The sequence below is a fragment of the Conger conger genome, chromosome 1 (genome assembly GCF_963514075.1).
Source record: "Conger conger chromosome 1, fConCon1.1, whole genome shotgun sequence".
Taxonomy (NCBI): Eukaryota; Metazoa; Chordata; class Actinopteri; order Anguilliformes; family Congridae; genus Conger; species Conger conger.
In genome coordinates this window covers 81,992,968-82,015,694 of record NC_083760.1, presented here as the reverse complement: position 1 = coordinate 82,015,694, position 22,727 = coordinate 81,992,968, and the positions used below count along the sequence as shown (strand labels likewise).

The 22,727-nt window shown below is 41.9% G+C and overlaps 4 protein-coding genes across 11 annotated transcripts; 3 read left to right on the top strand and 1 right to left on the bottom strand.

Moving 5' to 3' along the window:
- The first annotated feature begins 2,914 nt into the window (after positions 1–2,914).
- psenen (presenilin enhancer, gamma-secretase subunit) lies at positions 2,915–6,599 on the top strand. Its single transcript, XM_061238959.1, has 4 exons — positions 2,915–3,052; positions 3,827–3,917; positions 5,270–5,374; positions 5,876–6,599. The coding sequence occupies exons 2-4, from the start codon at positions 3,857–3,859 to the stop codon at positions 6,013–6,015; spliced, it is 306 nt and encodes a 101-aa protein (XP_061094943.1). The 5' UTR covers positions 2,915–3,052; positions 3,827–3,856; the 3' UTR covers positions 6,016–6,599.
- Positions 6,600–8,714: 2,115 nt separating this feature from the next.
- Positions 8,715–10,987, top strand: hspb6 (heat shock protein, alpha-crystallin-related, b6). Of its 6 annotated transcripts, none has more exons than XM_061238953.1 (4): positions 8,715–8,869; positions 9,154–9,328; positions 9,515–9,637; positions 10,297–10,987. In XM_061238953.1, exons 2-4 carry the CDS (start codon positions 9,158–9,160, stop codon positions 10,462–10,464), a joined length of 462 nt encoding a protein of 153 aa, XP_061094937.1. In that variant the 5' UTR covers positions 8,715–8,869; positions 9,154–9,157; the 3' UTR covers positions 10,465–10,987. The 6 variants fall into 6 exon arrangements, with proteins under 6 accessions (XP_061094937.1, XP_061094911.1, XP_061094932.1 ...); XM_061238927.1 differs by having other exon boundaries at positions 8,819–8,966; XM_061238948.1 differs by lacking the exon at positions 8,715–8,869 and adding an exon at positions 8,876–8,983.
- On the bottom strand, positions 10,873–18,218 carry proser3 (proline and serine rich 3). 2 transcript variants are annotated; one of them, XM_061238296.1, is made up of 13 exons: positions 17,770–18,218; positions 17,552–17,660; positions 17,061–17,341; positions 16,837–16,973; positions 16,513–16,616; positions 15,917–16,002; positions 15,345–15,478; positions 14,969–15,150; positions 13,042–13,619; positions 12,271–12,490; positions 11,933–12,104; positions 11,503–11,584; positions 10,873–11,054 (listed from the first exon to the last, which is right to left on the bottom strand). In XM_061238296.1, the coding sequence occupies exons 1-13, from the start codon at positions 17,793–17,795 to the stop codon at positions 11,009–11,011; spliced, it is 2,157 nt and encodes a 718-aa protein (XP_061094280.1). In that variant the 5' UTR covers positions 17,796–18,218; the 3' UTR covers positions 10,873–11,008. The 2 variants fall into 2 exon arrangements, with proteins under 2 accessions (XP_061094280.1, XP_061094288.1); XM_061238304.1 differs by having other exon boundaries at positions 18,125–18,215.
- On the top strand, positions 17,994–22,261 carry lin37 (lin-37 DREAM MuvB core complex component). 2 transcript variants are annotated; one of them, XM_061238867.1, is made up of 10 exons: positions 17,994–18,509; positions 19,096–19,154; positions 19,543–19,618; positions 19,899–19,949; positions 20,048–20,077; positions 20,162–20,247; positions 20,417–20,577; positions 20,749–20,874; positions 21,482–21,555; positions 21,923–22,261. In XM_061238867.1, the coding sequence occupies exons 2-10, from the start codon at positions 19,121–19,123 to the stop codon at positions 21,999–22,001; spliced, it is 717 nt and encodes a 238-aa protein (XP_061094851.1). In that variant the 5' UTR covers positions 17,994–18,509; positions 19,096–19,120; the 3' UTR covers positions 22,002–22,261. The 2 variants fall into 2 exon arrangements, with proteins under 2 accessions (XP_061094851.1, XP_061094860.1); XM_061238876.1 differs by lacking the exon at positions 17,994–18,509 and adding an exon at positions 18,543–18,827.
- Positions 22,262–22,727: the final 466 nt, after the last annotated feature.

Genomic DNA, 22,727 nt, shown 5'->3' with positions numbered 1-22,727 from the left:
ACGGGCATGCTACACGCTTCCTTCTTCCCTTCAAGCGTGTACACAAATGAACTACAACTCCCTTCGTGCATGATAATTAATACTTTGTACAATTTTTGAACCAAATGTTTATGGAGAATATTGAAAAAAAATGCTTTTTTAGGAAGCTGAGAAAGCGACAATTACTTACGCACTTTATTAATATGTTTACACCTAACTTTTTTGGAACGATATTGAGCGTTTTATTTAGGAGAAAAAAAGTTCAAAATTTATCAAATGAACATTCTACCATATTATGATAATTATATGGAAGTTGACACAACAATTTTTACATATTCTTTCATTTTATATCGTAAAGTTTACATCCATAAGAAAAATAGAAATAGAACATTATTTGCAAACAATAGATACATCTTTTTTTGTTAATAAAATAAAATATTAAAAAATGATACTTAATGCTTCTAACCTGTAACTCCTTTAGGCACAAGTTAGCATTTGTGAGTTAGGTCATATCTACTTGTAACTTTCCAAATGTATGAATCATAGCCTAATAATTTTTATTCATGTGCCATTCATAAAATGTCTATTGACCAAATTACATCCAGTAAATGTGAACACAATAATTTTCTGCAGCAAATTGTTCAATTATGTAGTTGAATTTATTGTATTTATTGGAAAATACACTGCAAAGCTTTAAATCATGTATATTCATAAATTGTAAATATGCCAGTGACATTTTACAAATTGTGTTTTGTCACAAATATACTGCCTTTATATTTCAGCTGCAAAATTATCAAATATTCTTGGTCTGTGTGTGTGTGTGTGTGTGTGTGTGTGTACTGTACATTTTGACAAAATATCAATTTAGTTTTTACACTCGATTTCTTCAAGAGAAAACAGTAGTTATATAACCCCCATGAACCATAATATTATCACTTTACTAACCCAATAGTTATCTACATATTATTGTCTGTCTGGTTACCTGTGGGATATGATGGCGTTGGTGGACCAGTAGGGGGCGATCTTCTCTCTGGCCCAATACCCAGTGCAGTGATGCAGTGATGATTATATTGCAGAAAGGCTAGGACATTTCCCACTGTTATTTCGGAATTATCTGGTCTCTTGAAGCTTCTTGCACGGAGCACAAAGATTCCCCAGATTAATCTGTTGGCACATGGGGTGTTTTATTTTAAACTAAAGATTTTTAGTTTAGTTTGAACAACGTTGACTCTGAGTGCTTCTTCAAACATTACTGCTGCCACCCACCTAAAAGGGATGAGGAGGAAAAGCGACAGAAATATTTCCTCTACAGGACGCTGTGCTGTAGGATATGTCATCTTTCAGATGAGACTCTAAACTGAGAGTCACTGTCATCATTAAAGATCCAACAATACTTTCTGTATGACAAAGAGTAGGGGGTTTCCCGGTGAACTGGCTCTCTTAACCTGCCACCAAATCATACCCCAGTTTAATTAGTTGAAAATTGTTGTCTACTTCTCCACTTCAGTTGATGTGTGGTGAGTGTTCTGGCACAAACTGTCTGCTGTGCATCTCTCAGGTGAGTAGAATGCATTGATGGCGGTTGAGGAGAGATTCCCCCTAACACTGTACAATTTGAATGTGAGAAAAGTGCAATATAAAAGCAATACTTATAATGATTATTAATGTGCCCAGACGCAGTGCACTGCATACAATGTGGGATTGTTGCCAATAGTGCCTTCTGCTTGTTTAATGAAAAGTGCCAAATTATTATTATTATTATTAATATTCATCCATTATCTTAACCCGCTTATCCTGAACAGGGTTGCAGGGGGGCTGGAGCCTATCCCAGCATACATTGGGCAAAAAGCAGGAATACACCCTGGACAGGTTGCCAGTCCATCGTAGGGCACACACACCATTCACTCACACACTCATACCCATGGGCAATTTAGACTCTCCAATCAGCCTGTGGGAGGAAACCGGAGTACCCGAAGGAAACCCACTCAAACTGGGATTCGAACCCAGGACCTCCTTGCTGTGAGGCGAATGGTCTTTATTGTTTTTTAAATGTGAAAAATTCTACAGGTCCTGGAGCATCTGTTAAGATAGACGAGATCATGAACACCAGTATACCAAGATATTTAAATAACAATACAAAGCTCAATGAGCTTACAAGATTTCCATTTTCATTTAAAAATGTAACTTTTGAATGCAATTCACTCTTGATTATTTGCTTATATAAGTACACATGTCATATAATAACATATTAAGTGTTTATAGAAAAGTTTATAAAGTTTAAAGCATTTTTAATCATGAAAAAAGTGGTTTAAGCAGGTGGTTTTAATGCTATATGATACATACCCATAGTTGGCTGATGCACAATTATGAGTGTAACTATGTGGAAGAAGGTGAGACGAGGATGGTCATGCTGGCCTTAGCAACAGGGTCCTAACAGAGTGTTTTGGCCCATCCAGAGGAAGATTGCAGGTGTCCAATCACAAAATAGTTGTGTAAAGGAATTGTATTATTATACCTCCCTAGGTTATGCAATGTTCAGTTATAGTATGTGTCTCCCAGCCATTGTTTGCACTGGCATGGTTAGTATTACGACAAAAGGAAATCTTCTGCAACTTTGGAAGCCTACATGGGCTTTTTGCTTTGTTATTATTATTACAGATTTTCTATGGAAAGGTGTTTGCGGCGTATATGACCTGCGTTTGAATCAGCGTGCATCTCCCTGTGTAATTATATTTCTTCCCGTGAACATTGTTTTTCATAGGCCTCAGATAAAAAAATAAAAATAAAATCAGCACAATTTCAATTTGATTATATATGGTATTGCCCTTCATAAACGACTGCATACAACACACACATCATTTCTGCTCACGGTCTGTTTTGAACTCAGGCGCCCCTACAAACTGTAGAGAATAATACAAATGGGGGAAAAAAACTGTAGAGCTTCCGTATTCCGGAAGCGGAACTGTTGACCGTATATACTTTTGTTTGTGAGAACTATAGCTGGCCGTTTCGCTTGTTGTGTTTTCTGAAGTGGTAACTACCTGGTGAAGAAGGACATCGTTGTATATCGAAGGTGAACAGTAATCCAAGTAGATTGTCTAGTTGTTATTTTATTATCGGAGAAGGTGTCTAGCTAGCGAACGTTTTAGCTAGTGCTACTTTTCCCACTACTTATGGTTGGCTCGCTGGCTAATGTGCTATCAGTGTGCCAATAGCTTCAAACGCATAGCTATCGCTCTTATTTTAACGAATTTACAGAATGTAACGTTGTTTTAGTTTACAGATAATTATGACGGGGGTAGCTTACGATTCCCCTTGAATAATAAAGGTAATGTACCTAACTAGCTTGGTGACTGGTAGGCTATGTTGCGTGGTGGTTCGAGACGATGAGGCCGTCGTAAAGCCAACGCTATTGTACTTCTCACTTTTATTCGAGGTGCTAGAACCTATGGACAACAGTGCCCTAAGAGCTAAGAACAATGAGAACAGGCGGCTGATGTCGCATTCATCTTTAGTCATACCTGCCAGGTCCAGGATTCAGTTGGGACTCAATTTTACAGAAACTACTGTAGATGGTTAGACTGTCCAAATGTAGGCAACTACCACTGGCTTCTCAGAGACAATCTAGCGAAATGTTCATTTATTTTTTAAGCTAACATTAAGTTACTTTACGAAGTCAATTGGCAGATTAGTCAAGATGCAGTAGTTTGAAATTATGCATTGTATATGAAAACAAAACATACATTTTACTTGGATTGATCTGTTATGGAATGCGTCACACTGGCTTGCTACTAATTTAAAGTAATTTATCCATGTTATTCTTTATTTACTGTTTTTTCCCCCTCAGCGGAATTCACTGAGGGACCCCGGAATAACCATGAATTTGGAACGTGTTCCTAATGAGGAGAAGCTCAACCTCTGTAGGAAATATTATCTGGGTAAGGGACGTTTTACTGGGAACAAACATTTCCAATTACTGTAGTCAAGATATTTATGGATCGTTCTTAATCACATGACAATTTTCTTGACGAGGACGTGCTGTAGGACAAACGGCCTTAACAACCCGTTCATTTTTGTGGTCAAACACGGGTTAAACTTGGCCGAGATGGCATCCATTAAAAGTCATTATAAGGTAATGCAAAAGAAAGTTAGCTTTCATACAAATGAAAGAAAACCAATATCTAAGACGGGAACTTCACTACTGCAACAAACCTCTGGGTGCCTACTGTATTTCAGTTCAAACGTAGCCTAGTTAGCTATAACTTTAAATCCTACCAATACTCTTGATTTATGCATTACTGAAATAAAAGCGGTGACATCACGGAAATAAGCTAGCTACAATGTAACAGTCCTAAATAACCTACACCTACAATCAGGTGTAATTGGGTGTAATCACTCAGTACAACATATTTTCTGCACACAGCATCATTTTTCAGTGACCCCATGGCATTTTGCAAGTACAGGTTTCATATATGGATATGATATTTCAGTAGCCAACTAGCTAACCGGATCATCGTTGATTATCCACTGGTCTTAGTAATGACTTTACGTCCAAAAGAGTTGGTTAGATATAACCAGTTATGATATACAAGTTATCATCTATCATATAACATGGTGCCACAATATTTATTCACTAATTTTGTTGTAAAGTACCTTGTAGCTCACTAGTTTGGACCTTACACTTGGTAAAACTGATCCTTGGGATTTTTCAGCTCACTGGCTCATGCTAGCTTGAATGTGAGAAAGTTATATGATGGAGATTTGTTGTAGTTGACCTGAAATTTAGAAAACAATATTTTTTTGCAGAAAAATACATTTTTGTATGGGCAGTTTGTCCTCCAGCATAGCAGATGAGCCATGGTCACATGATTTGTGATGTGAATTAAGAACGATCCATATTACATCACATATTACATTACGTACAATGCCTATCAGACTGAGACACAATTAACATTTGTTATTAACCTTGTCTAACTATTAAAAGCAGTTAATAGTTAATAGTTTTTGTTGTTTTTTAAAAACACAGTTTTTTTAATTAAGCCATCTCTAAAAGGCATTTACGTGTAAGTGCATTGCCTCCAGTTTTTAAAATGACTTTCTACATGGGAAAAATAAATAAATAAAAACTTTCTACTGGGGGTGCAGGTCCTGCTGTTTTCTGAGATGGTCTAGCTACATCTTTCCTGCAATTCAAACTGGGATAGCAATGAATTAGACCAAAAATGAGTGGGAAATGAAAATGTGTCTTGTGTATTCAGTTATCCTCCAGCTATGGTTTTATTTTTGGCAGGTGGTTTTGCCTTCCTTCCATTTCTTTGGCTGGTAAATGTGGTGTGGTTCTTCAGAGAAGCCTTCCTAAAACCAACGTACAATGAACAGCCCCAGATCAAAACATGTGAGTGTGACTTAGTGCAGTTTATGAATCTTTGTACACGGCATAGAATCTGGGTGACTTTTGAAGGCCTAGCGTAACATAATATGCCCGGGGTAACGCATATACACACATCCCATATTCAGAAATACCTAATCAAATGACATGGCAATATGGTCTACATCTTGTGTGTGTCATAAGAGCAGTAAGAAAGTATATTAAATAGCCAGGGCCACATTTTTGATAAAGCTCAAATCAATCAATCATACAGTCAGAGATGGAACTAACCTCATGGAGTAATTATTGTTGTGGTCCTGGTGCTGGAAAAAAAAGCATGTACCTTGACCTAGCATATGCTAAATGTTGTATGTTCCAGGGTGTACACGTGGCAAGAACATGTTACGAAACTGATAGCTGCATTAGTATGCAGTGCCTAAGAGGGTGGACAGTATGATGAACTTGCATAATTTGTGATTTATGTTCCTTGTATTTTTGTCCTTTTGGTCCATATGCACTCTCTTCCAGATGTGAAGCGATCTGCTCTGGGACTGTCACTCTGGGTGGCGGTGCTCACAACATGGATTACCATATTCCAGCACTTCAGAGCACAGTGGGGAGAAGTGGCAGATTACCTTTCCTTCACCATTCCTTTGGGAATTCCCTAGAAGGGAGACCCTGACAGGACAGGACAGGACAGGACAGGACAGGACAGGACAGGACAGGACAGGACAGGACAGGACAGGACAGGACAGGACAGGACAGGACAGGACAGGACAGGACAGGACAGGACAGGACAGGACAGGACAGGACAGGACAGGACGACTCTTACTTCCTTTCCTTGTTTTGTCAGCAAAAACAAACACGCATACCCACACCCTTGCTATCACTACAATGCACCTCTTGGGACTCTTCATTTGAAACGCAACACTTTCAGAAGTGTTACTGTTTGTCTTTATTTGACCATACTAGATTATATCAATTATCGTGCATTCCAGTAATTGAACAAGTTGTACATGCACCTTGTAACTCAATTTATTCAGTCACCATAAGAAATCATGTAAAGCGAAGTGAGTTTAAATGAGGTTATGGCATTTTAGTTTTTTGGCATTGCCTCACACTTGAAAATTATTCTTTGCATTTGTATGAGTTTGTGATTTGTAAAAATTACTTTTTTTCCCCCCTTTGTTTTTTATTTTTATTTTTATGTTTGAAACAAAACAACTACTGAATAAATTTTAAGATGACTATATGAGGCATTTGTTTTCTCATCATGTAAAAGAAAAAGGAAATGAAAAAGTGCAGGGATAAACAATTCTTTAATTTCAACATACTGTGATAAGACGCATGCAGATGTGGAGCCCAACTCAACTGTGCCCCCTTGCACTGTTTGACAGTTTGAAAGTACCTCTTTGGCTGTGGTGGTTTAGAATTTTTTTTGTAAATCATAGGTGCCCTTTGCGGTCACAATCCCCCACCACCACGATCACAATATCTTCCTCTGCTAACGTTACCATGGCACATCAGCTCCTGAAACATCCGCAAGTTCAGCTCTCTTGTTCACTGAGGCTCATATTGTTGTGGCCCAACAATTAACTCCCTTTAAAAGTCACTGAGGTCTGTTCTTGCAGCCATGCCAGTCATTATTGTAGATAACCAGGCCTGTCTGCATTTTTTTTATATGTAAACCTATCCATGCTGGGATGTTGCATGGTTATGTAATTCCACACCTGTCCTGTACCTTCTGCTTTGAATGTACTTGTCCCCGTTTACCTAGGTTTTTCCATTTTGTGTTCACAGCCTATAGTGTCATACACTCAGGCTGTTTCTACTGTATTGATATCTGTTCTAAATATCTAAATATCTCCAGTGAAAACCTGAACAGTCACAACTAATGAAAACAACACTATGTCTTACACACACACACACAAACACACACACTTCCCTTTTAGGGATCCAGCTGGACCCAGCAATAAATCTTGGAGACTAAACTGTCATTCTCTCGCCCAAGCATCTATAAATGACCCTCTAGCCTTACTCAAGCGCTATTATGAAACCCAATCACTCTTGCAAACGCTAACCCCCTGGGATCACACCAAGTGCTGTTTTTAGTAGCAGAGTCACAGATTGAGTGACAAGCACTGCTTCTGTTTCTTGCTGAAGTCACAGAGGACACATTTTTTTTCATTCGCCAGGCCCTATGGCACCTAGCGGTTTTACACTGAGCCGTCCTGTCTCTTTATGGGCAGCTGCGGGGTCTGTGTCCGTGTGGTCCCGCTGAGAAGCATTTGGGCAGAGTGCATTTGTTTTGACTAGCCTGGATTTGGCAGAGGTATCACAAAACAGATGCTGAGCAGGCAAGGGCATAACATTCCAAAAGCGGTTGAAGTTTTCTGTTATGCTAACAACTTATATAATCCACTTAGGGGACGTGTTGTTGAGCCACAACACATGATGTTCGCTGGAAGGGTCGGTCTCTTTTTCCCCTGTCCTTTTAAGACCACGGTTTCGTAAAACATTGTTACTGTAACATTGCCATATGGAATTATAAATTGTAGGTTCCCAAAGGGCTAGCAGACTGTGAAAATGACCTGCCCATTTGTGTGTTCGAAATGTGAAAGTTTAACACTTCCACAAATGCACTACTTGTATACTAGAATTGGATTATGATTGGTGGTTGGTGTTACCATGGCTATTTTGATCCATACGACGATATTTGTCTCAACAAATTTGATATTGCACTTGAACAGGGATGCCGCAAGCGATGAGGTGCTTATTCATTAGGCTATTTAAACGAATACTGGTAACATGCAGGAATTTTCCGCGTTTCTCTGGAGCGTGCATGGCAACGTGTCCGGGGAAATGTAAAAAGGTTATCAACGTGCGATGCTATTGCACGTGTCGACATGTATCTCCCGCCAGGAACAAGCTGTACACCTCCTACCCCCACACATAGTCACACACCTTCTAAGATATTATTAGCTACTGTCCAGGAAAATAAATCCCAGCGGCAGTATGACATTGTGATAAACATTTACTGGGCAGGTGGGGTGAAATGCCATTCTGTAATTAAAACATCCATGTATTATGTGTTGTTGGCCAGGTTACTGTGCAGAATGACCAACATTGCCCATTAAGTCATTTTAGGAAAAACTGCCACGAACATCGAGTGTCATGTCTATAAAGCCTTCTCGCCTTGGGTCACAACACTAAAAATACAGTATACCAAGATTCCCGGCAATGTCGCCAACAAACACATCGATCCTCAAAGTCAAGGGTCAATTATTATGTAACATCATAAATCGAAAAGCACAAAGACAGGAATTAACCTAAAATAATTCGTAGACTAATTATTCCAAATCGGAATCACATCACACGGGCTTGGCTATATACATTTGGTTCTTGTGGCTATACTGTTGGGGGCAGCGCTTTCGTTTCGCCTTTGTGTCAACAAATGCGCAGGGTGGAACTATGACGACAGGCTGACTAACAAGGTTGACGCCGGGAGACAGCTATAAAACGGTGAGCCTTCAAAGCCAGTCATTTCTTTGCGTCCCGGGACAAGAGAGCATACATACATCGTTTTGACAAATTTCATTCGGGCTTTAGGAACGAAACGGTAAAATAAACCTTATGGTACTTTGATCTTTTTTTCCGGAATACTGCGCGACAAATAATCTACAATTCTACAAACGAAGTTAGCAGACGTGATTGTAATTGTGCCCAGCCAATATAAATGTCATAGTCAATTGGCAAACTTTTATTTAAATTCTCTCTTGTAATAGCTTTATGTTCTTCTATCACAGAGAAATGGACTTCGATCTGCCGCCTTCACTTCCTCTCAGTGGCATACCTTGGGAGAGGGTTCTCTCGCCGCTGATCCCTCAACTAAGCGGAACACTGGGTCCGTACACCTGGGTACCATCGGAGTTTCAGATGCCCGCCACTGAACTCACTGGCTCTTCGCGGGCAAGTCCAATCGTAAGTGAATTTTTAATTTTATTTATTTTATGGTTTTGCTGCATTTAAAACATGACATTGCTGCGCCAAAGTATGCCTTGGTCAGCTTAATGGAGTCACGTTCTGTATGTTACAGCCTACACGTTTATGAGAAAAGGAAAGAGAAGTCTTAGTGTATATACTAATGTCACCTTGCCATGTAAACAGACCGCCTGTGATCGCAGTGGGTTTACCGTACAAGTTGACGTGAAGCACTTCAGCCCGGAGGAACTCATGGTGAAGGTGACCGGAGACTTTATAGAGGTTCACGGAAAGCACGAGCAAAAAAAGGTAGGCCTTCCCATTTGAACAAAATGAAATGTAAACATACTTGCCATGTAACCCATCGAAAAAATCTATTTAAAAACAATCGGTTTCAAGTTTTAGCTACCACGTGAACATTTGTTTATGCCGTCTAATTCTGAGGCTCGACGCGGAATACGGAGGGGAAATTACGTTTAGCTTTAAATCTAGCTTTAATCTATTTAATGCAATTGCTGAGAATAAATGCAATGCGGCAATTAGGCAGACTGGGAAAAACATTGGACAAGATCAACTCACAGGCTGCTCACTAACACGACACTATAATTAGGCACACATAGGATATGACTTAATTCACTCCAATTGTGTATATGTAATTTGGGTCGATCATTAACCAGCAACCAATCAAAATCGTTAAAACGCCAAAGCACTATTATTAAGACCGTCTCAAATTAGCGAGTCCGTAACACAATAGCTCTGCCATTGTTCGGATTCATGAAGCATCACTTTTCCATCACTAGCTCCTCAAGGACAAGGACTTTTGGATAATGGTTTCCGTACGCCATACAGAAGTCATTCCATACTGAATGCTTGCTATTGTTCATGTAGATTCAGTGACCTATGAAAAACAAAACCATCTCCAATCTAGATCAGTGGAAAATGCCTGAATTGTAATTTGCCTTCTGAAGGATGGGCCGGGATTGGTGTCGCGGCAGTTTAACCGGCGGTACCGGATCCCAGAGGGAGTGGATGTGGCCGCACTGGAATCCGCAGTATCCCCAGAGGGGATTCTGGTCATCTGTGCCCCACTGCTACAAGGGGAAAGCTCCCGGCCTCTGCCTCACACTGGGCCATGAGCCTGCGGTTCCAAAGGACAGACGGAGAGACAAACTAACCATGCGCTCCGGTGACTCAACCCAAAAACACCACTGCCTTCCACTGTCTCACACCAACACAGACAAACTAGCCAGTACAGCAAGACCCTGATCCATTAACAAGCTGCTTGTAGAAACACATAATGCACTCTGACTGCAACATACGCTACATCACACCAGTGTATTCATCCAAACATTTTCCTGTTAATTTCTTGTGTAAATACTATTAATCACAATAAAATACATGGATATTTATATTTTTGTAACATAACAAACAAGATTTGCACACACACTGTAGTAGTATAGCTTTGGTTCCTTGTTGAGCACAAATGTATCCCCAAGGCTGGTACACTAATGTGCTTTCTTCAACAAAAGCAGCAAACCCTGAGATTGTTGTACATTTTGTAATTGTTTATTGTGATAAAATATGTATGGCTTTGAAAACAAGCATACGAATATACAGATATGTTTATTTATGTACAAAAATGAATGTGTTATTCCTGTACATGATGTCCGAGTCATTCTTCTATGTGGGTTCATCCTGGATTTCATTCAATATTGTGTCGACTTCACTGGAAAAAGAAAAGAAAGTTTTGGAAGTTAATAATGAACTAATAACAATTAGTAACTAATTAATTGGTAATTAACTGTACTTAAAAGAAAAAAACCAACATACTCCATTTTGGAAAGTTACAAAGGTATCTTTAGATTCACAAGGCTGCATTCATTGTTGTTGACAGCCATGTAAACTATAGAAAGGCCTTTAAAAAGTCACTTCACAGACTTCAGAAGTCAAAATACAAACTTCATTACTTCAGGCTTATAGTCTCACTTTGGACTGAGATGATCCGTGGAATACATAGTTGACAATCATGGCATGCAATGTATTCATTAAAATATAAGAAAGAGTGAATGGACATTACACTTCTGGGGCCAGAAGCAGAACGATTACATTAGTTGAGTGATTCTCAAGTGAGGGGTGTTAGGGAGGGCACACACAGGTGAAAGGGGAGAGCTCACCTGAGCTGCTCTTTTGCCCACTCCCTCTGCTGTCTCAAGACCTGCAGCAAGGGGTCATCTTCAAACTCCAGCCCGTCTGATTCTGTGAAGTACAAAGACTGGGTCTGAGGACACAGCAAATTAACTGCAGAAGTAGGGGGTGGTAAGGAAGAGGAAGTATACATTTTTTATAGACTTAAAATAAAAGTATTCAACAAATAACCAAGGCCAAGATACTCCAGTGGGGCAATGCCATCCTCTCATAAAATGGCAACAGCCTTCGCAAACCCACAACAAACCGTTTCACAAGCCTGAAATATTCCCCAACAGGTGGTGAAGGGTCATATGCGGCTGAACTTTAAATGGCGGACACCCACGCGCGTGGTTCCCATTACCGTATTAGAGTGTTTAGGAAAGCCCACTGGTCAAATGTCACAGGAGTTCCCCTCACCTTCAGCCTCTTGCAGCAGCTGAGCGACAAGCTCAGGGGCCTGAGGCGTGCTGGGGGCAGGAGCAGGGGACTGCGGGGGCACAGGAGGAGTGTATCTGGGCGAGTCCGAGGAGCTGGGGATTCTTGGGGGCAGGGGCGAATCGGAGGTAGGGAACAGTACCGCCGAGACGACCTGCGAACACAATGCCATCAGCGTTTCTTTCCTTTTTTTTATTTATTTATTTTTAATTTTTTTTTTTTTTTTTTTTTACTTCACAGGGTGTGAAGTGCCTTGTGGAAAAAGTTTAACATTGGCTTCCGCCAAAACCTAAAATTGCCGTACAGCAGCATTTGCTTACCTGACCCAGCGCGTTATGTATGGGAGATGGTGGGGGTGCCTGATCACCTGGGCGCCCTTCTTTCCTTGACCTTTGACCCCTCTCCCACGTTCCTCTCCTGGGCTCCTCGTGCCACGGTGTGGCCCTCTCTTTCCCCACTCGGTCTCTGGTGACACCCCTCTCAGCTTGGCTTGGCCTCATTTGGCTGTCTACTCTACTTCCCCCTCCACCCCTGTGATGGCTTTAAAAGAAGGGCACTCTGTTACCGATGGTTCTTGTGACCAACTTTAAAAAAAAGTAGTAACAGTTGAACTGTTGTAGTAAACAATGTATTATTTGTTGGTGCATTTTGATAGGTTTATAGATACAATGAAGATCCTTACATAAGACAGGCCACATAAAATACTATTAAAGCAAGGATTTGGATAAAAAATAAAATAATGGCATTTGGCAGACGCTCTTATCCAGAGCGACATGCAGTTGATTAGACTAAGCAGGAGACAATCCTCCCCAGGAGCAGTGCAGGGTTAAGGGCCTTGCCCAAGGGCCGAACGGCTGTGTGGATCATATTGTGGCTACACTCGAACCACCGACCTTGCGGGTCCCAGTCATGTACCTTAACCACTACACAACAGGCCGCCCTGATAATGATGGACTACTCCATTAATATCCCATTTAATATCTCATCACATTTACTCTTCACATTTTGTCTGATCAGTAGGGAGTGGCAGTAACAGGCTTTTCTGTCAGCTGAATTCACAGGTAACAGACAGGCAAAAACCGCTGCGATACCTTATGGATTTTTTCTTGCCGTGGAGATTTTCGACTTTCTGCGTTTTGCTTCTCTCAGTCTCCTCCCTCCGCAGCGTGTTCTTCCTCTGTCTCCCGGTTTTCCTCTCCCCGGCCGGCCAGGGCTCCTCGGGCGACTGTAGCGTGTTCTTCCTCCGTCTACCGGCATTCCCATCTCCGGCCGGCCAGGGCTCCTCAGGCGTCTCGGAGGACGGGGGAGGTGGGGAGGACGAGCCCTTGCTGGGCAGGTCCTCAGACTCGCTTTCGCTGGAGCTGGACCGGCCTTTCGGAGTGCTGTGGGCCGGGTCCCGGGTGGGAACCTCCCATTTCTTAGGGCTCCTCCTCCTTTCGGGGGGCGGATGCTGGAGGGGGCAGGGCAGCATGTCACAGAGGAGGTGCATGTGGGCTGCGACGGGGGCGTTGGGGGGGAGACTGGAGACTGCTGGGCTGGCGATGGGGAAAGAGGGTGGGGCTGTGGGGGCAGGAGGTTGCCGGGGGATACTCGACTCTTGAAGGACTGGTGTGAAGTGCGGGCCTGCTCTTTGTGTCTGAATCCCGGATGTACAGAGGCCCCATTGGGCCTTATGCATTGGATGAAAGGAAAAGGTGAAAATGTAAGGGCTATACAGATGCACCTTAAGATTTAAAAAATAGACATCAGAATAGACATGTATCAAAATTACAGATATCTCATAAGCCGACATTCCGCAGATGAGCTAAGCATACAACAGCTTACATAGCGTGTTTAGAGTTATACAGCTGTATATTCACTGAAGTATTTGAGACTATGCACTTTTCTGAAGGGAACAATGCCCCCACCTGGGAATCTTGGAATTTTACTTATATATCAAACAATACCAAACCATGTCAAAAATAAATTAAAAATTAAAAATAAAAATAAGAATTAAAAATAAAATTCAGAAAATGACTGAACTGATTGGTGTTTACCCCATTTGTATTAACATGAATTGGACCAGGTGTAATTCCAGCTCTTCAGAGGTCACACTAAACATGGTCTACTGCCAGGACAACCCATGTTCAATCAACCCATGTTCAATCAACCTATGGGAAGGCCAGTGTTACATCACACCTGGAGTTTGGCAGATGTATGACAGACCATGAGATCTTCTAGGTGAAGATTTTGTGGTCTGATGAGACTAAAGTGGCTTTCACACTCAACCTGACTCGGCAGCAACTTTAAGCCTGGCGTAGCGCACAGCTCAGAATGAAGCAGAGATGCAAGCCTCAAAGTTCAAATCCTTGACCTTGTTTAAAGCTGACCTTTCCCATCATGTCCAATCACATAATTTTCTTGGCTAACTGAGTTAGCCCGATTAGTTTGTAAACATTTTGGGATGAACCCAGGATTTTCGGTTTCACAATGCAAGTTCACAATTTAGCCTCATATAACCGCAGACAAGCTAACCATCTACTGTTACAGCTTGTTATAGTTTTCTGAACCAACGGCTTCCGTGATGGATGATGTCAAGTTTCAACAGCGGGTGGCACTCGATTCTTCCCGTGTGTAGTCACCGCGTTACTTGGTGTTGAATGTACCGTTTGATTACTTGCCATGAAAAGCAGCTTAAGGTTGAGCTTGTTGGCCTGAAAGCAAAGCGCTATCTTTGGTGCAAACCAAACATAGCCCATCACCGTCAAGCACAGTGCTGACAGCAACTATGGGGTTTCAGCAAGAGGGACTGGAAAACATGTTGCCATCAAGGCTAAGATAGATGGAGCCAAACACAGGTAAACCCTTGAAAACCAAAAGATGTGTATTTAGGATGAAGATTCATCTGCATCGACTCTAATTTCAAGGTGTGGCAGCACACTGCATGCATGCGTACACATACACACACTGGTGAAGAGCAAATTATGGCCCTGCAGTGTAGAATCTGCAAGCGTGATTAACTTTTTTACTGCGTCTAACCTGTGGCACCAGGCTGCTGGCCTGCTGAAGAGCCGGACCTTGTGTGGGAGGGAAGGGACCCTGTCTGGCCTGCTCCATCTTCCTCCTCAGACGCCACTGGAACAAGATGTCATCCTCTGGCCGTGTGCGAGAGGCCAACAGGGCAGCCACAGAGGGCATGGCCACGGGACCACTATTCAGGGCTGTCAGATTCATGGCAGAGGCCATCAGTGAATGAAAGGCTGTGATCAAACTGTGATCACATGATTTATGTATTAGAAATTACTTGCAACAGTGGTGAACAAATAGGAATAAGAAGTAAGAATAACTAAAGAATAAATATTTGTCCGTTAAAAACCCTGGAAACATATTGAACCCCGCTGCTCCCCCGACTCACCAGTAGTAGGGTTAATGAAACTGGGAACTACGGGCCTTTGGACAGGTTCATCTACACTGACGGGTGAAGACAGGTCCGAACAACCCAGGCCTTCAGAGCTGATAGGGATTGAACTACTACTGAGGGAGTGTTCACTGAAAGGGAAAGACGGGAATTGCTGAAACACGGAACAGAATTCAAACTGTAGAAGACATCACTGAATCACGGATGTCTTAACTCTAAAAAGCAGCACTGTGCACAGAACAGTATTTAAACAGAAAAAGGGCAGTACAGTATCATATCAACAGTCTTTTTAATGCATTAAAAACCTTATATCTTTATCAGGCAAGCCCCTCGCCTGTTCAAGGCACTAAAACATAACATTTAATATGGCAATACTTTATACATGGCCAGTGGGTCTCAGCTCAGCTGTACCACAGACACCTTCTGCATCAACTGATTTGTCGACCAAGCCTTACTGTCTGCACAGTGCTGCAGGTCATGCAAGAGGAAGAGTAAAATATAGGGTGCATATTTTATCTTTTGTCTGAACCGTTGCCTGACCCCACCCCACCCCCCAGTCCAAACTGTACCTCCTTTGCAGGAGTCTACTGGCCCTCTCCTGTAGCTGCAGTATTCCTGGATCAGGGGGGTCACAGTGTGAAGAGTCGGACAGACCCTAAACCAAAGGGGGATAGGGGATATTCCCATCAGGACTTCTGCATTAACTTTGCAGAAGTCCAGACAACATAGACTCTGATGGACAAATAACATCTGTGGTGTAATTCATAACAGGAAACCAACAGCTTGCATCAAAAACTGAGGATGACATAATATTGTACTTGCCACTGTATAAACAAATCTGGCCCTCAAGACCAGTAGTGCTATGCGTTTTCTTTAATACCAGACAGTTAACCAATTAATCACCATCACTGAATGGCCACTGTGATCTCCCCTGGTGTCCCAGGTAACAGCAGTAAGAGTCACTTTGAGAGTCAGATTTTAAGTTTCTCTGTTAAAGAGCTCATACAAGGCAACAGAGGGGAAAGCAACATAACTGAGACGAAAACAAGCAGGAACCCTTGATAAAACATACTGGCTTGCATACAGTATAGTAAGCAAATGCAGTGTTCAGCAATGAGCCTGAAGTGAGAACAAAAGAGTATGAGCAGGAACACAACACACTCACCATGATAGTGAAGTCAAGTGGAGCTCCATGTGGGGAGAGAGGGGGGCTGGATCGAACACGTTCCACTGGGCTTATATGGCCACCTTCATGGGCAGAAGCACAGCCTAGAAGCATAAAACAAGAGAGGGGAGAGGGGAGTCAATCATGTCATAATGCAGCCCTTTCATTTTACAGCCATGCACTACATGGCAAAGCTCTGACAGCTGAAATGAATTCAGCAACAAACAAAAAAAAAAAAAGGCAAAAAAAGCTTTGTATGTTACAGCAGCTCCCAAAGTTTCAATAGGCAACAGAAGACAGAAATGAATAATCAAATGTAAACACCTCGCTGAGCAGGCTTTGTGGGGGCAGGAGAGGAGGAAGACAGCCACCAAAATGGCTGGCACTCCTCCACTGTTGCAGCAGAACGCTGCCTCTCCTCGCGACTCTGGGGTTTGCCGCGACGGAATCGCTCCACGTACCTGGGGTGGAATCCATGGTCATTAGGGGCATCAATATTGGAAAATAAATCACTACTACTGGGTAGAAGACCTAATCACTTTGATTACCTTGCCAACACTGAATCCTCTTGTGTGGCAGTAGGCATAAAATAGGCCTTTCCAGAAGGGGCAGCACAGGCCAGAGCCTCTTTCCCTGGGGAGGCTGTGGTGTTCGCCAGTGATGACTCGTGATCAGTGGAAGGCCAGGATTCAGAGAAGCTGGGCTGGGCCTCTGTGGAGGGAAGGGGGTAGGAAGATGGTCCAAGGAAGCTCTGGTCTTCAAGTGTCAGTGGTTCCATCAGAGGAACAGAAAGGCTGGGGGGCTTGGCCAGACGAACCGGACTCAGGTTCTGGAAGAAGCAAAATACGTAGAAAAGAAGAGAGAAGAATTGAGGAGGAAAGAGGACATGAGCCAGGTAATGCAATATAACGTTAGATATTGACTCCCTTTCTAGTGATTGATTGGATTGAAATGGAAGTTGGTCATGATTACATACATTCGCGTGAATGAATCTGAAATTGTAAAACATATTTAAAACACTGATTTAATAAACACGTACCGTCTTTCTCTGTTTTTTCGCAATCTTCTTGGTCGGAGATGGGTTGTAATGTGTTTTCGGTATGCGGTGATCCGGGGGAAACATGTTTTGTCTGGTAAATATTGCACCACTTTGGTACGAGAGACACAAAGATAAGTTATTCATCAGCAGTGGTAACGTAGATGGCTACTGAATGTTGGTATAGCTGCCAACTGGAAACTAGAACGTATGTTCCTTACCTGGATTTCATGTTATGCCAAGTCATACAGCTTGACGTTTTTGATTCAACAAATGCGCAATTGGCGTCTGACCCCTTAACACCCGATGTGAATCCAAGCACCTGGCTAACTTACTGATGATCGTATCTACTACTATATGGATACAAAACAACTATTTAAAACAACACTGAAGTTCCCAGTGTTTTGCCTTTCGTCTCGAACTGTTAAGCGTTAGCTTTCCAAGTTACCAGAGAACCAAATTGCGCGCTCTTCCGGGTTTCTGTCTGGTCACTAAGCAACCAGTAATATCCTAGCTGCTCACTAAATTGTACACCAAAACAGTATTAGATGTTTAGAAATATTTTTCAAAATATACCTGCCAACGTTTGTTGGTTAGCATAATTACGTCAGTTGAGAGGACATAAGTTCTGACCATATGTTCGGGAAGCATTCATATCGACTCAAACATTGCAAACAAGTGGATTGTGGGAAATGCAGTTTAAACCTAAATTATAGTTACGCAAACGCTACTAGCCAATCGATATACCCGTCATTTGTGAATGACTTAACAAAACACCAATGATAAAAAGTGGTGGCCTTCCATTTTGCCCAATGAGTGAATAGGAATTAGGTTGCGCGCGGAAGAGGAAAGTCCGTTGCAGGGGATTGGACCACGGTTTATCGTCTAAATAGAATTAGCATTTTTGTGTCTAGTTATCGACTATGTCGACATGAAACACACAACCCAATGAAAACAGCAGGTTTGTAGTATTCTAAAGTTTATATTTTTACAGCCTGCATGCTTCGTCGCCTCAGTGGGTTTGGACTGTGGCTAGACTAGCTAAGTTAATGTCAGCTGGCCTGTCTATTGTCAGACACTTCTTTCATAATTAATGTTTATGTAGCCAGCTAGCTACATAGACTAATGCTAAAGTAAGAATAGATTGTAAATCAGCTTGATTGGCCAGCTAAATTAGCTAGCTAGCTCAGTTTGAACAAACTATCGTTCGTTAGCTGAGTAGTTCCCATTATTGGTTTTCTTGCTGCCTTGGATGCCACTCGCCGCGAATGCGTGTAATGTAAGTTAAATAACAAATGTTTAATAACATAGCAACGTAACTTAAGGCCTAGCTATCGAGTGCTAACTAAATTATTCCAACAAGCTAACATTAGCTGGATGCACCAACCAGCTATCAATTATCGCTTTGTTGTTTGCAAAGTTCGCTATGGATGCAGCCAGGTTACTTTGTTGAAAGGTTATTGTAATGTATCGCAATGATAACCACTGCCTTTCTTGTGAGCAAGCTAAATTAAAGTTCATTTATGTCTTTAATGTTTTGGTCAAAGTGAGTGAAGATCATTTGGACTGACGATGTTGCACGTTAAAATCAAGACGGAAAAACCAGGTGAGCAAATAAATGCATTATAGCTTTCCAACTTTTTCCCCCATGGCCCTTCAGTTTAGTATTACATTCAGAAGAATATTTACTTGGTACATCGGTGGAAACACGTTTGTATCACGTAAATAATATCGAAGGGAGGAATGTATTGCCATATAATGTACATATTACGTGGTAGTTTTTGTGATGCATCACTGGACGGTATAAACTGAAGCACTAACCATATTGGAACTCGATAAGACGCATACTACATCGTACATACATCATAGGTGCATCCAAATAAGCTTTATTTTTTAATACACTTAAGTTTTACGTAGAAGATTCAATTGGTAAAATGGCGACTCCCATTTGAGCAGTTGCCTGCGGAACAGTACTGAACTTTCTGCCTTTACAGACGCGGACACGGCTAGCGCCCGGAGCCGCCTGGACGCTGTGCTGCAGGGACTAGTGGAGAAGAGCGACAGCGAGAGGTGACTTTGCTCAGCGTCGTCTATTGGTCTAGCTCAAAATATGTTTACATTTAGCTGGGCAATATTAAAAGGGGACCTTGCATTTATTTTGTCACATCAGACACGGTTGCATTTACCCCATGAATTTCACAAGAGCTCATTTTTCTCCTATGTATTTTGCCCCAAGAAATTTGCCCAAATCATGGAATAGTTTTATTCTTTTGCGGAACTTGGCCAAGACGTTACTGGCTGTCTAAATGACTCCCACTGTATCTGTATGAATTGTCTCTGTTTCTTGCAGGGAACAGAATGATGATGAGACGGGAAAGCCAGCAGCAGATTCCCTGAGCAAGTATGAAACTTTCTCTTGTATATCACCGAATACACCGCTAAGCCTGATCTTAGTTCAAAGCTGTTGCCCAAAATCACTGACATTAGTCTCTTCCACAGGGATCTGTCTCCATCTTCCACAGGAAAACGGTAAGCCTCTTTGTGGTTGTCTTTCTTGTTTGCTGGGTGGGATAACTGCGCAGTAGGAAGTTAACCATGTGGTTGCTGTGACAGGCCGTCATCACGGTTCCCACAACACCGGCGGAAGAAACGCAAGGAGATGGATGACGGGCTGTCAGAGAGCAGCCAGCACAAACAGAGTAAGCATCTCCTTTGAAAATTCAGTGGGACGGTGTGACTCTGTGCCCAAAGCTTGCCATCTTTACCCTCTCTGTTCTATCCCCGCTCACCAAAATCTGCCCCGTTATTCATTCACCATTCTTTCCTTTCTTAAATCCCCGTCCGTCTCTCTGGCTGCGGCCCGTTCAGACGCATACATCATCAAGCTGTTCGACCGCAGTGTGGACCTGGCCCAGTTCAGCAGCGCCACCCCTCTGTACCCCATCTGCCGGGCCTGGATGCGCAACAACCCCACCGCTAGGGAGCGTGCCACCTCTCCCAGCCCCCCTCACAGCGCGGGGGAAGACGAGGTCAGCTCTCACCCAAAATGTGGGGGAAACGGGGGGAGGTGGTGGGCTCTTACAGAATGCTTGTATGATTGTTGAATTTTGTGAAGGACTAACTCAAAGCCTTCTATTTCTGATCGCTGGAGAGGAAAACCGTTAAAAGTATTGGAAAAGGTCTTTTACTTTGTGTTTCAGGCAGCTGATATGCAGAACGGAAAGGGTCAGAATTATTACCGGCTCCCCCTGCCAACCCCCTCTCCCCTTAGCCCCTCTGGGGACCCCGTCAATCTGCGCATTCCGGACAAGCCAGCTGCTAGCAAGGTGAGCGATTTCCCCCCTACATGTCCAGCTGCAAAATCAACCGGCTGTTCCGTCACTCACAACTGTTTTGCACATAAACCATACGTCAATGTTAAAGAGCTTTAAAACATTGCCGTTGGTCTTTGTGTGTAGCTATTAAGCAGGACAGCTGCTTGGTCCTTTCGGACAAACCTAATTGACAACTGGTCACCCTACAATGGCAGCAGCATCTCAAATGAAGTATTCAACTGCATTGCTGAGTGCACAAAGGGCTTTAAAAATGTTCATTGCTATTGAGAAGGTGGTCTTTGGAAGGGGAATAGCATACATATGTTTTAATACTGCAACTCAAATGGCCTTTCTGGTCCTGTCAAGTGAGCTTTAAATTATATGATGGAAAAATAGCAAGCAATATGGACATGCCTTCAAAATCATTCAAATCACAAGAATTTGGGGTGAATGATGATCTCAGTAGATCTGCAACATTATTTTAAAAATATATTAAAAAGTTAATTAGTTCTGCAATGTGTGGAACAGGGAACAGAGAACAACAATTAATTGTGCACCTGTGCCCAATGGATTTTTTTCTTCTGTGTTAAATATAGTGTGGGTTTCTTGTGTGTTCCAGCCTTCTGAATCTGCTCCTATGTCAGCACCTTTGATCTACAATCATATGGAACGTTGGAAGAAAATTAGACAGAAGTAAGTTCTTTATTAATAATGTGCTCTTGTTGTATTTTGGTGACAGAAATGGAATATGCAGTGGAAACACAATTTACACAGGTGAGAAAATAGCCATCATTTCCATTAAGGAGTAGGTAAACTTTTAGCACATCTGAGACAAAGCAACAAAGTGCACACAACTACAGGCCATACACAGGGCAACCACCATACAAACTAAAATCCCATGTAATCCTGTCTGTCTATGCAACATGAGGAAGGTTGATTTATTATTATTATTATTATTATTATTATTTTTTGCCTTTAAAATGTTGGTCAATTTTCTGAGATATGCCTGTGGTGTCTTTGAAAGTTGGTTGAAAATAAAATGCCTTTTTCTGTGTCTCAGGTGGAAAGAGGCTTCAAATAAGAACCAACTGAGGTACAGTGAAAGCATTAAGATCCTGAAGGAGATGTATGAACGCTAGCTCCACCTGCTAACTTCTCCAGCCCTGTAGAGGGCAGTATAGGACAGAGGCAAATATGAGAATGGAAAAAGGGGTTGCATCCCCTAAAATAGGAGGGTTTTTTTATTTTATTTTATTTTAAAATTTGTTTGCTTGCACCCAAGTGCTCTCCCAAGCTCCCTCCCAAACTTGGGTTTGTCAACATGACAAACTGTTTGGATCATAGTGAATCCAGGTTTAGTTAATGACAAGATTGGTGTAATAAAATACCACTGACATTGTTGTGGGCGTTTTATTTATTGCGATACTATTTTCAATCATATAATGCTATTCCAGGGTCATTCCAAGAACACATTTTAAACCAGCAAGTTTTATTTTGTTAATTGTGCAGCACATTCAAAGCTTTTCTCTATATAAATGTTTCTCCTGGAAAATCTTAGAAAGCCAGGACAATTCATTGGTAAAATAAGCCTTAGGGAAAGTTTTTATCAAAAGTAATCAGAAAATTACCGCTATTGCAAACCAACAAATTCTCATCATTTTGAAGAGAAATCGCCATAAAAAGAGGCTACACTGCAAGATGAAAACTACTCGTTTTCAGCAAAGACATTAATGCTTTAATTTATAATCTAACTGCTGGTCGTGGCAGCTGAATGAATTCTGAAGTGTACAGAAGCATTGTATCTGCTCAAGTTCAATGAAATGCCTCCAAACTCTTTGGACCCACACCAAGGCAATGATCCCAAA

What these genes read in the sequence shown, in the direction of transcription:
- psenen (XM_061238959.1), top strand. Translation starts at nt 3,857, where the DNA reads ATGAATTTGGAACGTGTTCCTAATGAGGAGAAGCTCAACCTCTGTAGG. An exon ending in CTGTAGGAAATATTATCTGG is followed by an intron (nt 3,918 to 5,269) that starts GTAAGGGACGTT and finishes TATTTTTGGCAG; the next exon opens with GTGGTTTTGCCTTCCTTCCA. An exon ending in ACAGCCCCAGATCAAAACAT is followed by an intron (nt 5,375 to 5,875) that starts GTGAGTGTGACT and finishes ACTCTCTTCCAG; the next exon opens with ATGTGAAGCGATCTGCTCTG.
- hspb6 (XM_061238922.1), top strand. Translation starts at nt 9,137, where the DNA reads ATGTTCTTCTATCACAGAGAAATGGACTTCGATCTGCCGCCTTCACTT. An exon ending in CTTCGCGGGCAAGTCCAATC is followed by an intron (nt 9,329 to 9,514) that starts GTAAGTGAATTT and finishes CCATGTAAACAG; the next exon opens with ACCGCCTGTGATCGCAGTGG. An exon ending in GAAAGCACGAGCAAAAAAAG is followed by an intron (nt 9,638 to 10,296) that starts GTAGGCCTTCCC and finishes TGCCTTCTGAAG; the next exon opens with GATGGGCCGGGATTGGTGTC.
- proser3 (XM_061238296.1), bottom strand. Translation starts at nt 17,795, where the DNA reads ATGACTTGGCATAACATGAAATCCAG. An exon ending in AGTAGACTCCTGCAAAGGAG is followed by an intron (nt 15,479 to 15,916) that starts GTACAGTTTGGA and finishes TTTCCCTTTCAG; the next exon opens with TGAACACTCCCTCAGTAGTA. An exon ending in TACATAACGCGCTGGGTCAG is followed by an intron (nt 12,105 to 12,270) that starts GTAAGCAAATGC and finishes TTGTGTTCGCAG; the next exon opens with GTCGTCTCGGCGGTACTGTT.
- lin37 (XM_061238867.1), top strand. Translation starts at nt 19,121, where the DNA reads ATGTTGCACGTTAAAATCAAGACGGAAAAACCAG. An exon ending in GCAGCAGATTCCCTGAGCAA is followed by an intron (nt 19,950 to 20,047) that starts GTATGAAACTTT and finishes TCTCTTCCACAG; the next exon opens with GGATCTGTCTCCATCTTCCA. An exon ending in ACAGCGCGGGGGAAGACGAG is followed by an intron (nt 20,578 to 20,748) that starts GTCAGCTCTCAC and finishes TTTGTGTTTCAG; the next exon opens with GCAGCTGATATGCAGAACGG.